Consider the following 17,712-nt stretch of genomic DNA (forward strand, 5'->3'; position numbering starts at 1 on the left):
CCTGACGGGTTGACCTCTCTAACCTTAATGGGCCTGATAAAATGTTATTCGTTCTTACACAAGCTGTAGGACTAGTATACAATAACTTTACCCATTTCATAAATTTTCCCCCAAGTCCATATCTTGGCAACAAATCAAACAAATAAGGCCACTCGATTCTATCAAACGCTTGTCTAGCATCTAGAGAAAGAAGTGCCGTATCCCACATGCCTTAAGGCTCCCACCATCGTTCCAGTACCAAGGAAAACCACAGTGAGTTGTTTGAATGACTACCGCTGAGTTGCTCTCACACCCATTATCACTAAATGTTTTGAGAGATTAATTCTCCCACAAATTTAAACTGCAATCCCTCCACAGTTTGATCAACACCAATTTCAGTATTGGACTAACAGATCAACCGATGATGCAGTTATCACAGCTCTGCACACAGCACTCACACATATAGACCACAGCAACACATATGTTAGAATGCTTTGTGGATTATAGTTTGGCATTCAACACCATTATCTCAAATAAATATGAAACTGAGCAACCTGGGGCTGGGCAGCTGTCACGGCACATGGCGTATTGGATTTCCTCACAAACAGGCCTCAGAGGGTCAGGATGGGATGCTACACCTCAGCCACACTGACTCTAAGCACCGGAACACCTCAGGGGTGCGTCCTAAGTCCTCTCCTCTAGTCTCTCTTCACCTACGACTGCTCACCCATTTAAACCACTTTCAATGGGCAGTGTGCTACCTAGGCCATGTCATCTCTTATAGGGACGTTTCCACAGACCCAGCCAAGGTTGAGGTGGTAGCCAACTGGAAGCCCCCCTCTCTACTGTCTCTGAGCTACGGTACTTCCTGGGGTTTGCCAGCTACTACTACTACTAGCTACTGTCGCTTTGTGGACGGGTTCACCAAGTTGGCCACTCCACTGCACACGCTGGTAGCAGAGGTGGGAGGCACTAAGCCAAGGAGGAAGTCGGAGTAGGACATCATCAGCAGCTGGACAGAATAGTGTCACGCAAGTTTTGAGGCACTGAAGACCAAGCTCACCACAGCACCTGTGCTCGCCTACGCCGACTTCTCCCTAGCATTAATCCTGGAGGTTAGATGCCAGTTTTGGTGGACTTGGAATGGTACTCTCTCAAGAGCAAGGAGGCAAGGTCCAGCCAATTGCTCATGCCAGCTGAGGTCTGAGGCCCACAGAACACAATATGTCAAACTACAGCTTAATGAAACTAGAGTTCCTAGAGTACCTGCTAGGCCAGAAGTGCATTGTCTACACCACCAATAATCCACTCAGCCACTTGTCCTCTGCCAAACTGGGGGAAGTTTGCATCCTTTGCTTGTATCCTTTGACTTTGGAAGCAGCAATACAGACAACTCTACCACTGGCCAGCATTCTAATGTCCACCACCCTCCTAGACCAGTGGGGGAATCAGCTCACAGGGCTGCAAACTCTTCTGCTCCTGTGTCAAGTGCAGTTGTCTCTATTTTTAGGCAATGGAACTAGGTTTGGTAACCTTTGTTTTATCCATTGTCGGGGCGATGATGAAAGGAGGAGAGGTAGATTGTGGCAGAATTAAGATGACATGATTGACGTCTAGGGTGTCCCTTTAATTGCTCCTCTTACTTGTAAACCAGTCACTTCAATCTATTACACACAAATTACAGGTTACCGCTGAGAGTGGCTGCGTGCACCCAGCGAGTTCGCTCCCCCATGCGCTTCTGTGAACTGAACTGAATTGCACTGATATTAGGTATGCAGACTTAATGGTGCTCAATTCAATTGATATTTTTAAGAAAGTTCATTCAAGGGACAACAGGCTTGGTTTGGCGCCTTGGCAGTTCCACGCACGCCCGTGTTCCTTGTGCTCTCCCTCACTCTTTCACAATACTGGAGCACTGCTGCTTTGCCTACAGCAGAAACTGCCTTGCTCACCTTTGCTTTGCTTGCATGATTGATTAGGTTTAATAATAATAATATAATAGAGAGGATGGACTTTGGTCATAGTTTGACACATTTACTTGTATTTAAGCACGTGTCTGGTAAGTCACCTCTAGAATGTTTATTTATTCATTTTTGTTTGATTATTTGAGTAACCAGGTGCTTTTTTGTTAATTGGGTCATTTCATTTACTTTATTTGTACAATTCGATTTCAAAATTATCTTTGACTTGATATTAACTTGTATTGTTTACTGGTTATCCTTTTATCAGGTATGTGATATTTTATCACAATATCAGATACATTATCATATGTGACTCTATTTGTTTAGGGTCTTAGCTTTTTTCCCACAGTTCAGCATTAACCCACTGATTGTGGACGACTGTCCAATCCAAAGCCACTCTGTCTTTAATAAGATGCAAGACTCAGAAGGTGAGATACTATAGCCTTTATAAAGTGCCTTATAATTTCCTCTGTCCCTCTCATTCTCTCCTCAGCCCAGTGAAACATTATGACTTCACTTGCTTTATTTTCTTTGCTTTACTCTGTCAGTGTCCTCACTTTAACTGATAGCTCACTTTCCGGCATCACCACTGAAGCTCCACCAGCAGCCTCAAAATGCACTCTTCTAAACAGCTTCCAGCCAGGATTTTTTGTCCAGGGTGACTATGTCATTGGTGGGATTTTCCCCCTACATTTTAATCTGAAAAAGCCAGACCTTAACGGCACCTACAGACCACCACCAATAGATTGCAATGGGTGAGTTTCATAGATGATAGTGGGAGGATTGTACTTACTTGTTCCTGTAAATTATGTCTAATTTTGCACTCTTAATATAAAATGGAGTAGACTGAATGTGTTTATAATCATTAGAGTCTTTATATGAACAGACTACATTCATCTGTATCGCCCACAGACTTTATCCCAGGGCTTTCCGGTGGGCTCAGACTATGAGACTGGCAGTGGAGGAGATAAACCAGAATCCAGTGCTGTTGCCGAATCACACTCTGGGCTACAAAATCTTTGATTCATGTGGATATCCACTGACAGGACAGAGAGCTGTTTTATCAATGCTGAATGGGGTGAATGAGGAAAACTCTTCTATGTGCACAAATCCCTCGTCACTCCTCGCTGTGATTGGGGCTTCTGGATCTGCTCAATCTATTGTTTTGTCAAGAATCCTGCAGCCATTCAGGATCCCCATGGTAACAGTAACTTTTATTTTTGTCAAACATCACAAAAAATGTATTCTTTTCTCAGTAACACTGCACTCTGTTTTTACACAGATCAGCTACTCTTCTTCATGTGCATGTTTGTCAGACAGACAAAAATATCCAACCTTCTTCAGAGTAATTCCTAGTGATTACTACCAGGTAAAATGTAAAACATGTGGTCAGTTATTGTTTTCAGTCAAAGCTCGACACATTTACTCTGTCATCAGAAATAATTGTTACAACTACTTTTAAAGCTTTAACTGTACAATTAAAACTATGAATACACAACAGGCAAATCCTTAAACACTGAGAAATGGATTGACGTGTATAAGTTTTCCTCTTTCTTCAACCTGATTAACACATTAACAAACATATTCTGTTTGTCTTCTTTCCAGGTTTGGTCATTATAATAATAGTATATGGTCTGATGATAATCATCAGTAGATTTAAATGTTTCTGTATTGTTATAATCTTTGTTATTGATGTTTGTCAATGTCTTTTTCTTTGTTAGTTCTCCTGCTTGTTTTAGAGTCTTAGAAACCAAAGCACTGCTTAGATTTTATTTAGATACATTTTTATTTAGGAACATTACTTATATGTGTTGTCCCTAACAAATAATAGATCAATATATATTCTGCCAAACTTTTATGCTTTATCGTTTCCAGCAGTGTTTCCAGCACACCTGATTCAAATGGTCAGCTCGTCAACAAGCTCTGCAGAAGCCTGGTAACGAGCTGTTCATCTGAATCAGGTGTGTTGGAGCAGGGCAGAGTCTAAAACATGTGTTTGCTGAGGACCAGGTTGGGAAACACTGGTTTACACAACACAGCCATGTTATAAGGCACATGGCACAAAACCAAATTATTTATGAAGATATTACTTTTCATTTGTTCAAGTTTTTAATGTCTGTAATATGAAACTGGGTTAGTTGATTGTTTTTTTCTGTTGAGCCCAGGTGAAAGCCATTGCACGGATGCTAGTACACTTTAACTGGACTTGGGTGGGGCTGCTGCGAGGAGACAATGATTATGGCCGTTTTGCTGCAAAAGGTTTACTGAGAGAATTACAGGAAACCAAAGTATGTGTAGCGTACCAAGAAATGATTCCTCTGCCCTACACTCACCAGGGGGGACTAAGGATAATGAAGGTATTAAAACACTGTGGGCACTATTGACTTCGACCCTGCTTTACACTAGTTTTTGTCATTCACCCATTCACATGCATACATTGCATCAATGTGGAACACATTTTTTTCTTTCATACCCATTCACACACTGCCGGCACAATGAGTATAAGTGTCTTGCCCAAAGAAACATCAACATGTAAACTCGTGGAGCCAGGAATCAAACCCTCAACCTTTCAGTTGAACGACAACTGACTCTACCACTGACCCTCTTTAATATGTTTATATTACATCATCTGAAACTCTAGCAGCTGGGTAAAGGGGTGATTCGATAAAAAATGAACTACAGTTTTTATAGTGTTATTGTTGTTAGTATAGTTCTGTTTCAGTTAAAGACACCTTTGTGCTCCCAACACATATTAATACATATTAACACATTACATCTCATATTTGTGGACCTACTGTTGTCATTAAATTTAGACACTCCAGGAGAAAACTGTATCTTTGTCTCACTTTCATTTATCTCATCAGGCCCATATTAGATTTAGAGAGGACAATTACAGAGTCATGGTGTGAATTCTAACTCTCTGACCATATATCAAAAAAACCTTTACAAAGAACATCACTAAATTAAGTCCACAATAAGTCAGTACATGTGCTTTCAGTCAAAAATGACAAAAGGATAAGAGTTGCAAAACGAAGAAATTAAAGAGGGTCATAACACGAGGAAGATGAATAATGTCACAGGTATAAAATCTTATTGGTGTGAAAATACAGGGTGTGAAGTCAAGAGACAATATTAGTGCCAAAATGCAACAGGAAATGATGAATCATGTAAATTATAACATGACTTCACTTCTTTTCTGTACTAGAAATACTAGTTATTTTTCACTGTGTACATCTGAATTTTTCTCATTGTCACTCAGTTTTATTTTGTCTACATTATCTGACCCTCTGTAAAGGTGATGCGTAGCTCTACTGCAAAAGTGGTGGTGGTTTTTGCAGATGAGGGGGAGATGACACCTTTCTTGAGAGACTACATGACTCAGAACATCACTGGAATACAGTGGGTGGGGAGTGATGCCTTTATCTCAGTATCAGCCTTTTCAGAGAGAGAGTATTACCCTTACTTAGGAGGAACCATTGGGTTTGCCATCAGAAAAGGTCATATCTCCAGACTGGGTGACTTCCTGCAGACAGTAAACCCTAAGAGATATCCTGACAATGTCCTGGTGCATGAGTTGTGGGAGTCTCTGTATGGTTGCAGTCCTTTTCCATCCTCTGTCACTCAGATGCCACCTTGCTCAGGGCAGGAAACTCTGCTGGAACAGCACTCAGCCTACATGAATACATCCAGCCCTAGAGTCACCTATAATGTATATAAGGCTGTATATGCCATTGCTCATTCCCTGCACAACCTCCTTCTCTGTCAGCCAGGGAGGGGGCCTTTCCAGAACAACTCATGTGCTCAGAGCAACAACATACATCCTTGGCAGGTACTGTATAATCCACTTTGTCTTTACAATTATAAACTGTGGGTCAAAGCCCAATGGTTGGCCTTGTAGTTTTGTAGGTGGACCTCAGACCACAATCACTATCTCCTATTTGCCAAAGTCATTTAGTCCACTGTTCAAATGGCAAACATATTTTCTGTGTTGCATCTGAATTCTGAAATGTAATCTCTAAAAATATCTAAAATCTAAATAACACATATTCCATGAATATTTAACTGAAATTAAATAAAATTTTATGAACATTTTTAAATTGATTATTGTTCCATTGTAGACACAACAATATATTTTTATTTCCATGCAATGTATTCACTGTAACATTATGTTACATTTCTACGACTGGATTTTTAGGGGCCTTAAAACCTCAAAACTCTAAAGACTGGGAAGCTCTGCAAGACAACATTTTACTGAAAAAAACACAATTCAGTGTTTCATGTTGTGCATTTCTTCATTTTCAAGCTGCAACATTACCTCCAGGAAGTGAACTTTCAGATTGCTGGTGAGATGGTGGACTTTGATACCAAGGGCGACTCTGTACCCTATTATGATATTATCAACTGGCAGAGAGGCCCACAAGGAAACATTGAATTTGTCAATGTGGGTTTGTTTGATGGAACCAAGGCTGTTGGAGAGGAGCTGTTGATCCAGGAGGACGGGATAATGTGGGCAGGACATCAGAGTGAGGCAAGCTGCTCACACCATGTTTTTACCTTCATCAGATGCCAACTGTTGAAGTTCCGTAGGTTGAGATGGAGGTAAGTCAGGTGGACAGAACAGACTGGATCTGAAACAGGGTCATTTGTTTTCATACACAATGGAGATTCAAGGCCCAGCTGGACTATGATGTGTTTGGTGACCTTCTATCCAGTGCTGTTGTCCTCATGGATCTTTATTTATACAATGTGAGAGTGAATGGTTATTTGTCTCTGTGTGCTGGACTGGTGACCCGTCTTGGGTCTGACGCCGCCTTTTGTCCTATGTCCTTATGACGCTCATGTGCAGGATAAAGAGATAGATAATGAATTAATATTGATGACATTAAAGGCTTCTGAAAGAGCTCTCATAGATCTACAGCTGAATATATTAAACAGAACCACAGGTTATGGAAAAGCTTATGGGCAGGAACCCAGTATCAGTGTACACCTTATAACCATGTGACCATCAAAAAGTTGTTTGATGACTCCCGGCAGACTAGACTGACATCTGTAGACCAAATACTGTCTAACCAACATAGAACTCAAAACACTGTGTTAACTAACACACAAACTAGAAGTGACACATACTTCTTTGACAAGGGGTTTTGGAATTTTCATCATTTTCCATCTGTTAATAGATTAACCAATAACATTTAACAATTTCAGGATAAATGTTTGCTCCTCTCTAGGTGCCAGTATCTGTGTGCAGTGCCAGTTGTCTTCCAGGCTTCCGGAAGGCTGTCCGTCGTGGGGAGCCTATCTGCTGCTTTGACTGTGTACCATGTGACAGTGGCAAAATTAGCAATCAGACAAGTGAGTTTGAGCTGAACAATAAAATGTCGAAGCAAATCCATTCTTACAATTGTAGTACAGAAGTAATGCAATACTGAAAATTGTTCATACTTTCTTCCCTTTAGACTCAGTAGATTGTACAATTTGTCCTGAGGACTTCTGGTCAAACAACGACAGAACAGCCTGCATCTCCAAGAAAGTGGAGTACTTGACCTTCGATTCATTGGGAATAGCCCTGACAGTGATGTCTGTGGTGGGCGCCTGCTTCACTCTGGCTGTCTGTGGAGTCTTCTTCTGTCACAGACACACAGCCATCGTCCGTGTGAATAACTCTGAGCTCAGTTTCTTCATACTGTTTGCACTGACTCTGTGTTTCCTGTGTTCTCTGCTTTTCATTGGAAAGCCAACATATTGGTCCTGCATGCTGCGCCACACTGCCTTTAGCATCACATTTTCACTGTGTATTTCCTGCATCCTGGGGAAGACCCTGGTGGTACTGGCTGCATTCACTGCCACCAGGCCAGGGCACAACATCATGAAGTGGCTGGGGCCTAAGCAGCAGAGGACCATCATCTCCAGCTGCACTCTGGTTCAGGTGGTTATCTGTGCTGCCTGGCTTATTGATGTTCCCCCGTTTCCATCCAGAAATACACAATATGAACATTCAAAGATCATACTGGAGTGTAGTGTGGGTTCTAGCCTGGCATTCTGGTGTGTTCTTGGATATATTGGTCTGCAGGCCTGTCTGTGCTTTGTATTGGCTTTTTTGGCCCGAAAGTTGCCAGGAAACTTTAATGAGGCCAAGTTCATCACATTCAGCATGCTGATCTTCTGTGCTGTGTGGCTAGCATTCATCCCTGCTTATATCAGCTCCCCTGGAAATTATGCAGATGCAGTTGAGTCATTTGCCATCTTGGCCTCCAGCTTTGGCTTATTGTTCTGCCTGTTTGCTCCAAAGAGTTACATTATTTTACTGAAGCCTGAAAAGAATACAAAACAGCATCTGATGGGGAAAGAAAAGAAATGATGAAACACAAATTAACCCAAAGCTATTGAGTCAGTAGCAAATGGACTTGTAGATTTCTTTCGGTGACTTATGGATAACTAACCATTTAAAAAGCATGTTCATTAATCAATGTTGTCTTGATAATTCTTCACAAATATGACTGTAGTGTACACAATTGATCCAACTCATAAGGTACATTATCTCAAGACAATGTATATATTACAGAATGCTCACAATATCAATGATTTTTTAAATCAATAATAACAACAAATACACTAAAGAAGCATGTACAAAAAAGAGAGTAGTAAATTTGTTGGCTGTCATGATTTAGTTAACAGGGAACCTTCATAGGATGCTTGCTTGAAAATCGGTTATTACAACATGTGTAACAAAATGACAGAAATATTGGTTCTTGGTCATTTCCATGGTAGATCATAAACTTTGGAATACAGCAAAATAAACAATGCAGTGATATTTCCAACTTTGGCAAAGTCTCCATCATTGATGTTGAATATTTATGACTCACACTGATGGCTGATTGAATTCTCTCTGGTGATGTCAGGACACCTGCAAAGAATGTGGATCACATGCCCCAACTTGCCACACAACCAATGTGTGCTTGAGACAATATGTGATTTGCAAATGTAAGCTTTTATGAGCTATTCTATTCAGCCATCACCATGTAATGACTGGGCAATGCCACTCACCTTTATGGACAGGTGACTGCACATCTGATGCGTGCCATACCCTCCTTCCTGAATCAGCACCATGCTGTGATCACTGTTTGGCATGGTTGTGACCACTAGATCTGTGACCAATACTCTCTAATCGTATACGAGTGAAGTGTACTCCCTGCACTGTGGGTGAACACATCGGCGTCAGAAGTTGCTGTGGACAGCAATCAAGCCGTGTGCGCTCTCTCACTCAAACCTCTCAACCAAATTGCAGAGCCACAGTTTGGGTGGGTCTTATACCGGCTTAGGGGTTTCACATGTTTTGGGAAATACCTCTAAGCTATTGTCATGACTTTATCACAAACAGGACTGGACCCAGATGCAGGATGGTGGTAACTAAAAATTGTTTATTTTTTTAGCACTCCAAAAACAGGTGGACAGGCACGAAGATCCTCAAATATGCGACTAAAGCGCAGTCGTGGGATCATCGTGGAACAGGACACTGACTGGAACAGGCAAGCAAAGATTAAGCAGAGTCTCAGAGGCATGCACGTGCAATTAAATCCACTGAGCAGTGAATCACAAAACAGGCAAGAGCTCAAAAAACAACATGTTGCTCTGGCTATGGACGGAGACAAACTTACAGACAAAGGAAGGGGGAGTGGTTAAATACACTGAGGAATCAGGGAGACGACGAACAGCTGTGACGAACAAGACACAGGTGAAAATAGGCTGCACAAAGAGAAGGGACAAAAACGACTTTCACAATAAAATGACAGTGACAATGGAGCATGACAGACTTCCTGTTTAAGGAGGAACTTCCTGTATCAGTGAAAGCAATGGATACCACAAAAGATGAGTGTTAAGAATATACATATGCTAAAGTGACAACATATGTATGTGGGTATGCTGTATGTATGTGAGAATGTTTGAATGTGAGAATGAAAATATGTATATGTAAGAGATAGAATGTATGTGTGTAAAAGTAAATAATACATATGTGTGAAAGTGTATATGTGTGAGAGTGAAAATGCATATATGTGTTCAAAAGTAAAATGTATATGTGAAAAGAACAGAAGTCAAGTCTTTACTTTCTTCTTTTTGTCAGTGACCAAACAGAAATCATGAGAGAAACAAATGTCTGTTGCCTCTTAACATCAAAAAATAAATAATAACAGGTTCATTATAACATGACAATGCATTTGTTTGCGTATTTGTCTTTGTTTTTTCTTTGTTTAGGGCCTTAGCTTTTCCCCACAGTTTGCATTACCCCACTTTAGTTCCTGATTGTGGACTACTGTCCAATCCAAAGCCACACTGTCATTAATAAGATGCAAGACTCAGAAGGTGAGATACTATAGCCTTTATAAAGTGCCTTATAATTTCCTCTGTCCCTCTCATTCTCTCCTCAGCCCAGTGAAACATTATGACTTCACTTGCTTTATTTTCTTTGCTTTGCTCTATCAGTGTCCTAACTTTAACTGATAGCTCACTTTCCGGCATCACCACTGCAGCTCCACCAACAGCCTCAAAATGCAATCTTCTAAACAGCTTCCAGCCAGGATTTTTTGTCCAGGGTGACTATGTCATTGGTGGAATTTTCCCCCTTCATTTTAATCTGAAAAAGCCAGACCTTAATGGCACCTACAGACCACCACCAATAGATTGCAATGGGTGAGTTTCATAGATAATAGTGGGAGGATTATACTTACTTGTTCCTGTAAATTATGTCTAATTTTGCACTCTTGATATAAAATGTAGTAGACAGAATGTGTTTAAAATCATTAGAGTTTTTAAATGAACAGACTACATTCATCTGTATCAGCCACAGACTTTATCCCAGGGCTTTCCGCTGGGCTCAGACTATGAGACTGGCAGTGGAGGAGATAAACCAGAATCCAGTGCTGTTGCCGAATCACACTCTGGGCTACAACATCTATGATTCATGTGGATATCCACTGACAGGACAGAGAGCTGTTTTATCGATGCTGAATGGGGTGAGTGAGGAAAACTCTTCTGTCTGCACAAATGCCTCGTCACTCCTCGCTGTGATTGGGGCTGCTGGATCTGCTCAATCTATTGTTTTGTCAAGAATCCTGCAGCCATTCAGGATCCCCATGGTAACAGTAACTTTTATTTATGTCAATCATCACAAAAATGTATTCTTTTCTCAGTAACACTGCACTCTGTTTTTACACAGATCAGCTACGCTTCTTCATGTACATGTTTGTCAGACAGACAAAAATATCCAACCTTCTTCAGAGTAATTCCTAGTGATTACTACCAGGTAAAATATAAAGCATGTGGTCAGTTATTGTTTTCAGTCAAAGCTCGACACATTTACTCTGTCATCAGAAATAATTGTTACAACTACTTTTAAAGCTTTAACTGTAAAATTAAAACTGTGAATACACAACAGGCAAATCCTTAAACCCTGAGAAATGGATTGACGTGTATAAGTTTTCCTCTTTCTTCAACCTGATTAACACATTAACAAACATATTCTGTTTGTCTTCTTTTCAGGTTTGGTCATTATAATAATAGTATATGGTCTGTTGATAATCATCAGTAGATTTAAATGTTTCTGTACTGTTATAATCTTTGTTATTGATGTTTGTCAATGTCTTTTTTTTTTGTTTGTCTTCCTGCTTGTTTTAGAGTCTTAGAAACCAAAGCACTGCTTACATTTTATTTAGATACATTTTTATTTAGGAACATAACTTATATGTGTCGTCCCTAACAAATAATAGATCAATATATATTCTGCCAAACTTTTATGCTTTATCGTTTCCAGCACACCTGATTCAAATGGTCAGCTCGTCAACAAGCTCTGCAGAAGCCTGGTAACGAGCTGTTCATCTGAATCAGGTGTGTTGGAGCAGGGCAGTGTCTAAAACATGTGTTTGCTGAGGACCAGGTTGGGAAACACTGGTTTACAGAATACAGCCATGTTATAAGGCACATGGCACAAAACCAAATTATTTATGAAGATATTACTTTTCATTTGTTCAAGTTTTTAATGTCTGTAATATGAAACTGGATTAGTTGATTGTTTTTTTTCTGTTGAGCCCAGGTGAAAGCCATTGCACGGATGCTAGTACACTTTAACTGGACTTGGGTGGGGCTGCTGCGAGGAGACAATGATTATGGCCTTTTTGCTGCAAAAGGTTTACTGAAAGAATTACAGGAAACCAAAGTATGTGTAGCGTACCAAGAAATGATTCCTCTGCCCTACACTCACCAGGGGGGACTAAGGATAATGAAGGTATTAAAACACTGTGGGGACTATTGACTTCTACCCTGCTTTAAACTACAGTTTTTGTCATTCACCCATTCACATGCATACATTGCATCAATGTGGAGCACATTTTTTTCTTTCATACCCATTCACACACTGCCGGCACAATGAGTATAAGTGTCTTGCCCAAAGAAACATCAACATGTAAACTCGTGGAGCCAGGAATCAAACCCTCAACCTTTCACTTGAACGACAACTGATTCTACCACTGACTCTAGCGGCTGGGTAAAGTGGTGATTCGATTAAAAAAAATGAACTACAGTTTTTATAGTGTTGTTGTTGTTAGTATAGTTCTGTTTCAGTTAAAGACACCTTTGTGCTGCCAACACATATTAATACATATTAACACATTACAGCTCATATTTGTGGACCTACTGTTGTCATTAAATTTAGACACTCCAGGAGAAAACTGTATCTTTGTCTCACTTTCATTTATCTCATCAGGCCCATATTAGATTAAGAAAGGACAAAGAGAGAGTCATGGTGTGAATTCTAACTCTCTGACCATATATCAAAAAAACCTTTACAAAGAACATCACTAAATTAAGTCCACAATAAGTCAGTACATGTGCTTTCAGTCAAAAATGACAAAAGAATAAGAGTTGCAAAACGAAGAAATTAAAGAGGGTCATAACACGAGGAAGATGAATAATGTCACAGGTATAAAATCTTATTGGTGGGAAAATACAGGGTTTGAAGTCAAGAGACAATATTAGTGCCAAAATGCAACAGGAAATGATGAATCATGTAAATTATAACATGACTTCACTTCTTTTCTATACTAGAAATACTAGTTATTTTTCACTGTGTACATCTTAATTTTTCTCATTGTCACTCAGTTTTATTTTGTCTACATTTTCTGACCCTCTGTAAAGGTGATGCGTAGCTCTACTGCAAAAGTGGTGGTGGTTTTTGCAAACGAGGGGGAGATGACAACTTTCTTGAGAGACTACATAACTCAGAACATCACTGGAATACAGTGGGTGGGGAGTGATGCCTTTATCTCAGTATCAGCCTTTTCAGAGAGAGAGTATTACCCTTACTTGGGAGGAACCATTGGGTTTGGCATCAAAAAAGGTCATATCTCCAGACTGGGTGACTTCCTGCAGACAGTAAACCCTAACAGATATCCTGACAATGTCCTGGTGCATGAGCTGTGGGAGTCTCTGTATGGTTGCAGTCCTTTTCCATCCTCTGTCACCCAGATGCCACCCTGCTCAGGGCAGGAGACTCTGCTTGAACATAACTCAGCCTACATGAATACATCCAGCCCTAGAATCACCTATAATGTATATAAGGCTGTATATGCCATTGCTCATTCCCTGCACAACCTCCTTCTCTGTCAGCCAGGGAGGGGGCCTTTCCAGAACAAATCATGTGCTAAGAGCAACAACATACATCCTTGGCAGGTACTGAACAATCCGCTATTTCTTTACCATTACAAACTGTGGGTCAAAGCCCAATGGTTGGCCTTTGTAGATGGACTTCAGACCACAATCACTATCTCCCATGTACCAAAGTCATGCAGCATAATGTTACATATAATGTAACATATTTTTGTGTGTTTAATCTAAATTCCAAGTTTTAATCTAAAAAAAATTAAACACATTTCATTAACATTTAATATATAGTTTATGAAAATTGTTTGAATTGTTTATTGTTGCATTGTAGAGACAAGAATATATTTTAATAGATAGTGTTCACTTTAACGTTTTCTTAAATTTCTACTACTGTACAAATTTAGGCCTAGGATTTTTAGGGGCCTTAAAACCTCAAAACTCTGAAGACTGGGAAGCTTTGCAAGACAGCATTATACTGAAAACGTTGTTTAAAGAAATTCAGTGTTTCTTTTTCGTGCATTTCGTAATTTTCAAGCTGCAACACTACCTCCAGGAAGTGAACTTCCAGATTGCTGGTGAGGAGGTGGACTTTGATGCCAAGGGCGACTCTGTACCCTATTATGATATTGTCAACTGGCAGAGAGGCTCAGAAGGAAACACTGAATTTATCGATGTGGGTTTGTTTGATGGAACCAAGGCTGTTGGAGAGGAGCTGTTGATCCAGGAGGATAGGATAATGTGGGCAGGACATCAGAGTGAGGCAAGCTGCTCACACTGTGTTTTTACCTTCATCAGATGCCAACTGTTGAAGTTCTGTAGATTGAGATGGAGGTAAGTCAGGTGGACAGAGCAGACTGGATACAGGGTCATTTGTTTCCATACACAACAAAGTTTCTAAGTCCAACTGGATTATGATGAGTTTGGTGACCTAATGTCCACTGTTGTTTACCTCATTGATCTTTCTTTATGGAATGTAAGAGTGAATGGTTTGTTCGTCTATTTGTGCTGGACTGGTGACCCCTCCTGGGTCTGACTCCGTATTTTGTACGATGTCAGCTGGGATTGGCTCCAGCTCCCCACAACCCTCATGGGCAGGATAAAGCGATAGACAAAGAATGAATCTTTCTTCATGACATTAAAGGCTTCTGAAAGAGCTCACACAGATTTACAGATAAATATATTTAAGAGAACCACAGGTTATGGAATAGCTTATGGGCTGGAACCCAGTCCTCAGTGTACACCTTACAACCATGTGACCATCAAAAAGTTGTTTGATGACGACTGGCATACCTGTAGACAAGGGCTGGGCGATCTTGATATTTTAATATATATCGAGATATAAACAAGATGTAACACGGGACTATATCGCTATCAATAAATGTTAAAATGACAATACATGGGCTGCAAGTTTGCACCTATTTCTCCTCTCCCTCTTCCTGCGTTCCTACACACACACCCTTTCTGCTCCGCCTCCCCCTTCACTCTCACGTACACTCAGTGACATCATGGAGACGGAGTTTCTTATTGAAATAACAGTTTATTGTGTAGTTGCAGTGAATATGTCGGTGGAAAAGTCCTCATTGTTACTGTAAAAATTGGAACAATATTGTATTTTTGAATTAATAACTGTATATTACTGTCATGTAGAAAAGAGGTTTGTTTTATTTTGTTCAAGGAGCATTTTTATTTCAGTGACCTCTGACATTTGGCATGTGGCTTCAACTTATAAAAGACTGTTTGTTTCTTTTTTAAAGGTTTTGATATGCTATAATGCTTTGGGGGAAACCCCAATTACGTCACAGAAAAAAAATATTTAGATATATATCCAGTATCGCCATTCAGATAAAAAATATCAAGATATGACTTTTAGTCCATATCGCCCAGCCCTACTGCAGACTATGTCTGACATCTGCAGACAAAATATTGTATATCTAACGTAAAACTCAAAATACTGTGTTAAACACACTTGAGAAAGTGGCACATATTTCAGTGACAAGTGGTTTTGAGCAATGTTCCATCTATCAAAAGATTAACCAATAAAAATGTACCAATGTCAGCACATGGTCTTTCCACTCTAGGTGCCAGTATCTGTGTGCAGTGCCAGTTGTCTTCCAGGCTTCCGGAAGGCTGTCCGTCGTGGGGAGCCTATCTGCTGCTTTGACTGTGTACCATGTGACAGTGGCAAAATTAGTAATCAGACAAGTGAGTTTTGATCTGAACAATGAAATGTCAAAGCAAATCCATTGCATTGTAATGTAATACTGAAAATTATTTATACTTTCTTCCCTTTAGATTCAGTAGATTGTACAATTTGTCCTGAGGACTTCTGGTCAAACAACGACAGAACAGCCTGCATCTCCAAGAAAGTGGAGTACTTGACCTTTGATTCATTGGGAATAGCCCTAACAGTGATGTCTGTGGTGGGCGCCTGCTTCACTCTGGCTGTCTGTGGAGTCTTCTTCTGTCACAGACACACAGCCATCGTCCGTGTGAATAACTCTGAGCTCAGTTTCTTCATACTGTTTGCACTGACTCTGTGTTTCCTGTGTTGTCTGCTTTTCATTGGAAAGCCAACATATTGGTCCTGCATGCTGCGCCACACTGCCTTTAGCATCACATTTTCACTGTGTATTTCCTGCATCCTGGGGAAGACCCTGGTGGTACTGGCTGCATTCACTGCCACCAGGCCAGGGCACAACATCATGAAGTGGCTGGGGCCTAATCAGCAGAGGACCATCATCTCCAGCTGCACTATGGTTCAGGTGGTTATCTGTGCTGCCTGGCTCATTGATGTTCCCCCGTTTCCATCCAGAAATACACAATATGAACGTTCAAAGATCATACTGGAGTGTAGTGTGGGCTCTAGCCTGGCATTCTGGTGCGTTCTTGGATATATTGGTCTACAGGCTTGTCTGTGCTTTGTATTGGCTTTTCTGGCCAGAAAGTTGCCAGGGAACTTCAACGAGGCCAAGTTCATCACATTCAGCATGCTGATCTTCTGTGCTGTGTGGCTAGCATTCATCCCTGCTTATATCAGCTCCCCTGGAAATTATGCAGATGCTGTTGAGTCATTTGCCATCTTGGCCTCCAGCTTTGGCTTATTGTTCTGCCTGTTTGCTTCAAAGAGTTACATTATTTTACTGAAGCCTGAAAAGAATACAAAACAGCACCTGATGGGGAAAGAAAAGAAATGATGAATCACAAATTAACCCAAATGTTTTGAGTCAGTAGCAAATGGATTTGTAGATTTATTTCAGTGACTTATGGAGAACTAACCATTAACAAACAACAATCATCATCATCATGTTGTTTTGATATTGATATATCTTTACAGATATGACTCTGTAGTAAAATTGATCCAAATCACAAGGTGCATTATCTCAAGAGAGTTTATATAGTAAGACATAATCCTCACAATATTATGAATGATTTTTTTTATCAATAATAACAGTAAATACACTAAAGAAGCATGTACAAGATCAAAAAAGATGGTAGTCAATTTGTTTGCTGTCAAGAATATTTGATAACATTGAACTTTCACAGGATGCTTGCAGAAAAGCAGTAATTACTATAATAATGGTTCTTGGTGATTTCCATGGTATATCATAAATTTGTATCAGCTCTCAGTAGTTAAAGAAAAGCTTCTTTATACAGAGCAAATAAAGACCAACTTATGGTGAAATACTTTGTATCACATAGAGTTGACAGAAATAGTGCAACAAGAAGATCAAGACTCCAACAAACTCACATACTACATACATATTAGCTAATGAAACTTACTTGAATTGCCTGTTAAACAACATCGATAAATGGTCTGTGTTTATATAGCTCTTTTCTAGTCTACAGATTTACTATACACCCATTATTTCATACTGCACATCTTTCATACCCATTCACACACTGCTGCCACAGCCTAGCAGACTAGCAGAGCCACAAATTGAACCCACAACCTACCTGTTCAAAGATGACTAGCTCTACCACTGCATATCATGAATATTGCAAGAGGTTTCTTCAAGTTCAACACTATGAAATAAAAATTATTTAACCCCTTCATGACTATGGCCAGACACATTTGTTCAAGGCAATGAGCTCCTCTCTGAACTTTTTGGACTTGCTTGGGGGA

At 40.1% G+C, this 17,712-nt stretch overlaps 2 protein-coding genes across 2 annotated transcripts in view; both read left to right on the forward strand.

Annotated features, from left to right (window-relative positions):
• Positions 1-8,758, forward strand: part of LOC122765761 (extracellular calcium-sensing receptor-like) — a 48,412-nt gene extending 39,654 nt beyond the window's left edge. The window contains exons 2-8 of the mRNA XM_044020163.1: positions 2,853-3,141; positions 3,223-3,309; positions 4,106-4,297; positions 5,236-5,769; positions 6,244-6,468; positions 7,169-7,292; positions 7,397-8,758. Coding sequence (XP_043876098.1) covers positions 2,853-3,141; positions 3,223-3,309; positions 4,106-4,297; positions 5,236-5,769; positions 6,244-6,468; positions 7,169-7,292; positions 7,397-8,298 — 2,353 coding nt within the window. The 3' untranslated portion in view covers positions 8,299-8,758. The remainder of the gene's footprint in view (positions 1-2,852; positions 3,142-3,222; positions 3,310-4,105; positions 4,298-5,235; positions 5,770-6,243; positions 6,469-7,168; positions 7,293-7,396) is intronic.
• Positions 8,759-10,363: 1,605 nt separating this feature from the next.
• On the forward strand, positions 10,364-17,642 carry LOC122766177 (extracellular calcium-sensing receptor-like). The gene is made up of 8 exons (XM_044020843.1): positions 10,364-10,625; positions 10,777-11,071; positions 11,152-11,238; positions 12,025-12,216; positions 13,125-13,394; positions 14,125-14,349; positions 15,668-15,791; positions 15,882-17,642. Exons 1-8 carry the CDS (start codon positions 10,378-10,380, stop codon positions 16,781-16,783), a joined length of 2,343 nt encoding a protein of 780 aa, XP_043876778.1. The 5' UTR covers positions 10,364-10,377; the 3' UTR covers positions 16,784-17,642.
• The last annotated feature ends 70 nt before the right edge of the window (positions 17,643-17,712 follow it).

The sequence above is a fragment of the Solea senegalensis genome, linkage group LG3 (assembly GCF_019176455.1).
Source record: "Solea senegalensis isolate Sse05_10M linkage group LG3, IFAPA_SoseM_1, whole genome shotgun sequence".
Taxonomy (NCBI): domain Eukaryota; kingdom Metazoa; phylum Chordata; class Actinopteri; order Pleuronectiformes; family Soleidae; genus Solea; species Solea senegalensis.

Excerpts from the sequence above, each read along its gene's own strand:
- LOC122766177 (XM_044020843.1), top strand. The coding sequence starts at position 10,378 with ATGACTTCACTTGCTTTATTTTCTTTGCTTTGCTCTATCAGTGTCCTA. Across the intron at positions 11,072-11,151 it reads AGCCATTCAGGATCCCCATG|ATCAGCTACGCTTCTTCATG; the intron begins GTAACAGTAACT and ends GTTTTTACACAG. Across the intron at positions 13,395-14,124 it reads GATATCCTGACAATGTCCTG|CTGCAACACTACCTCCAGGA; the intron begins GTGCATGAGCTG and ends GTAATTTTCAAG.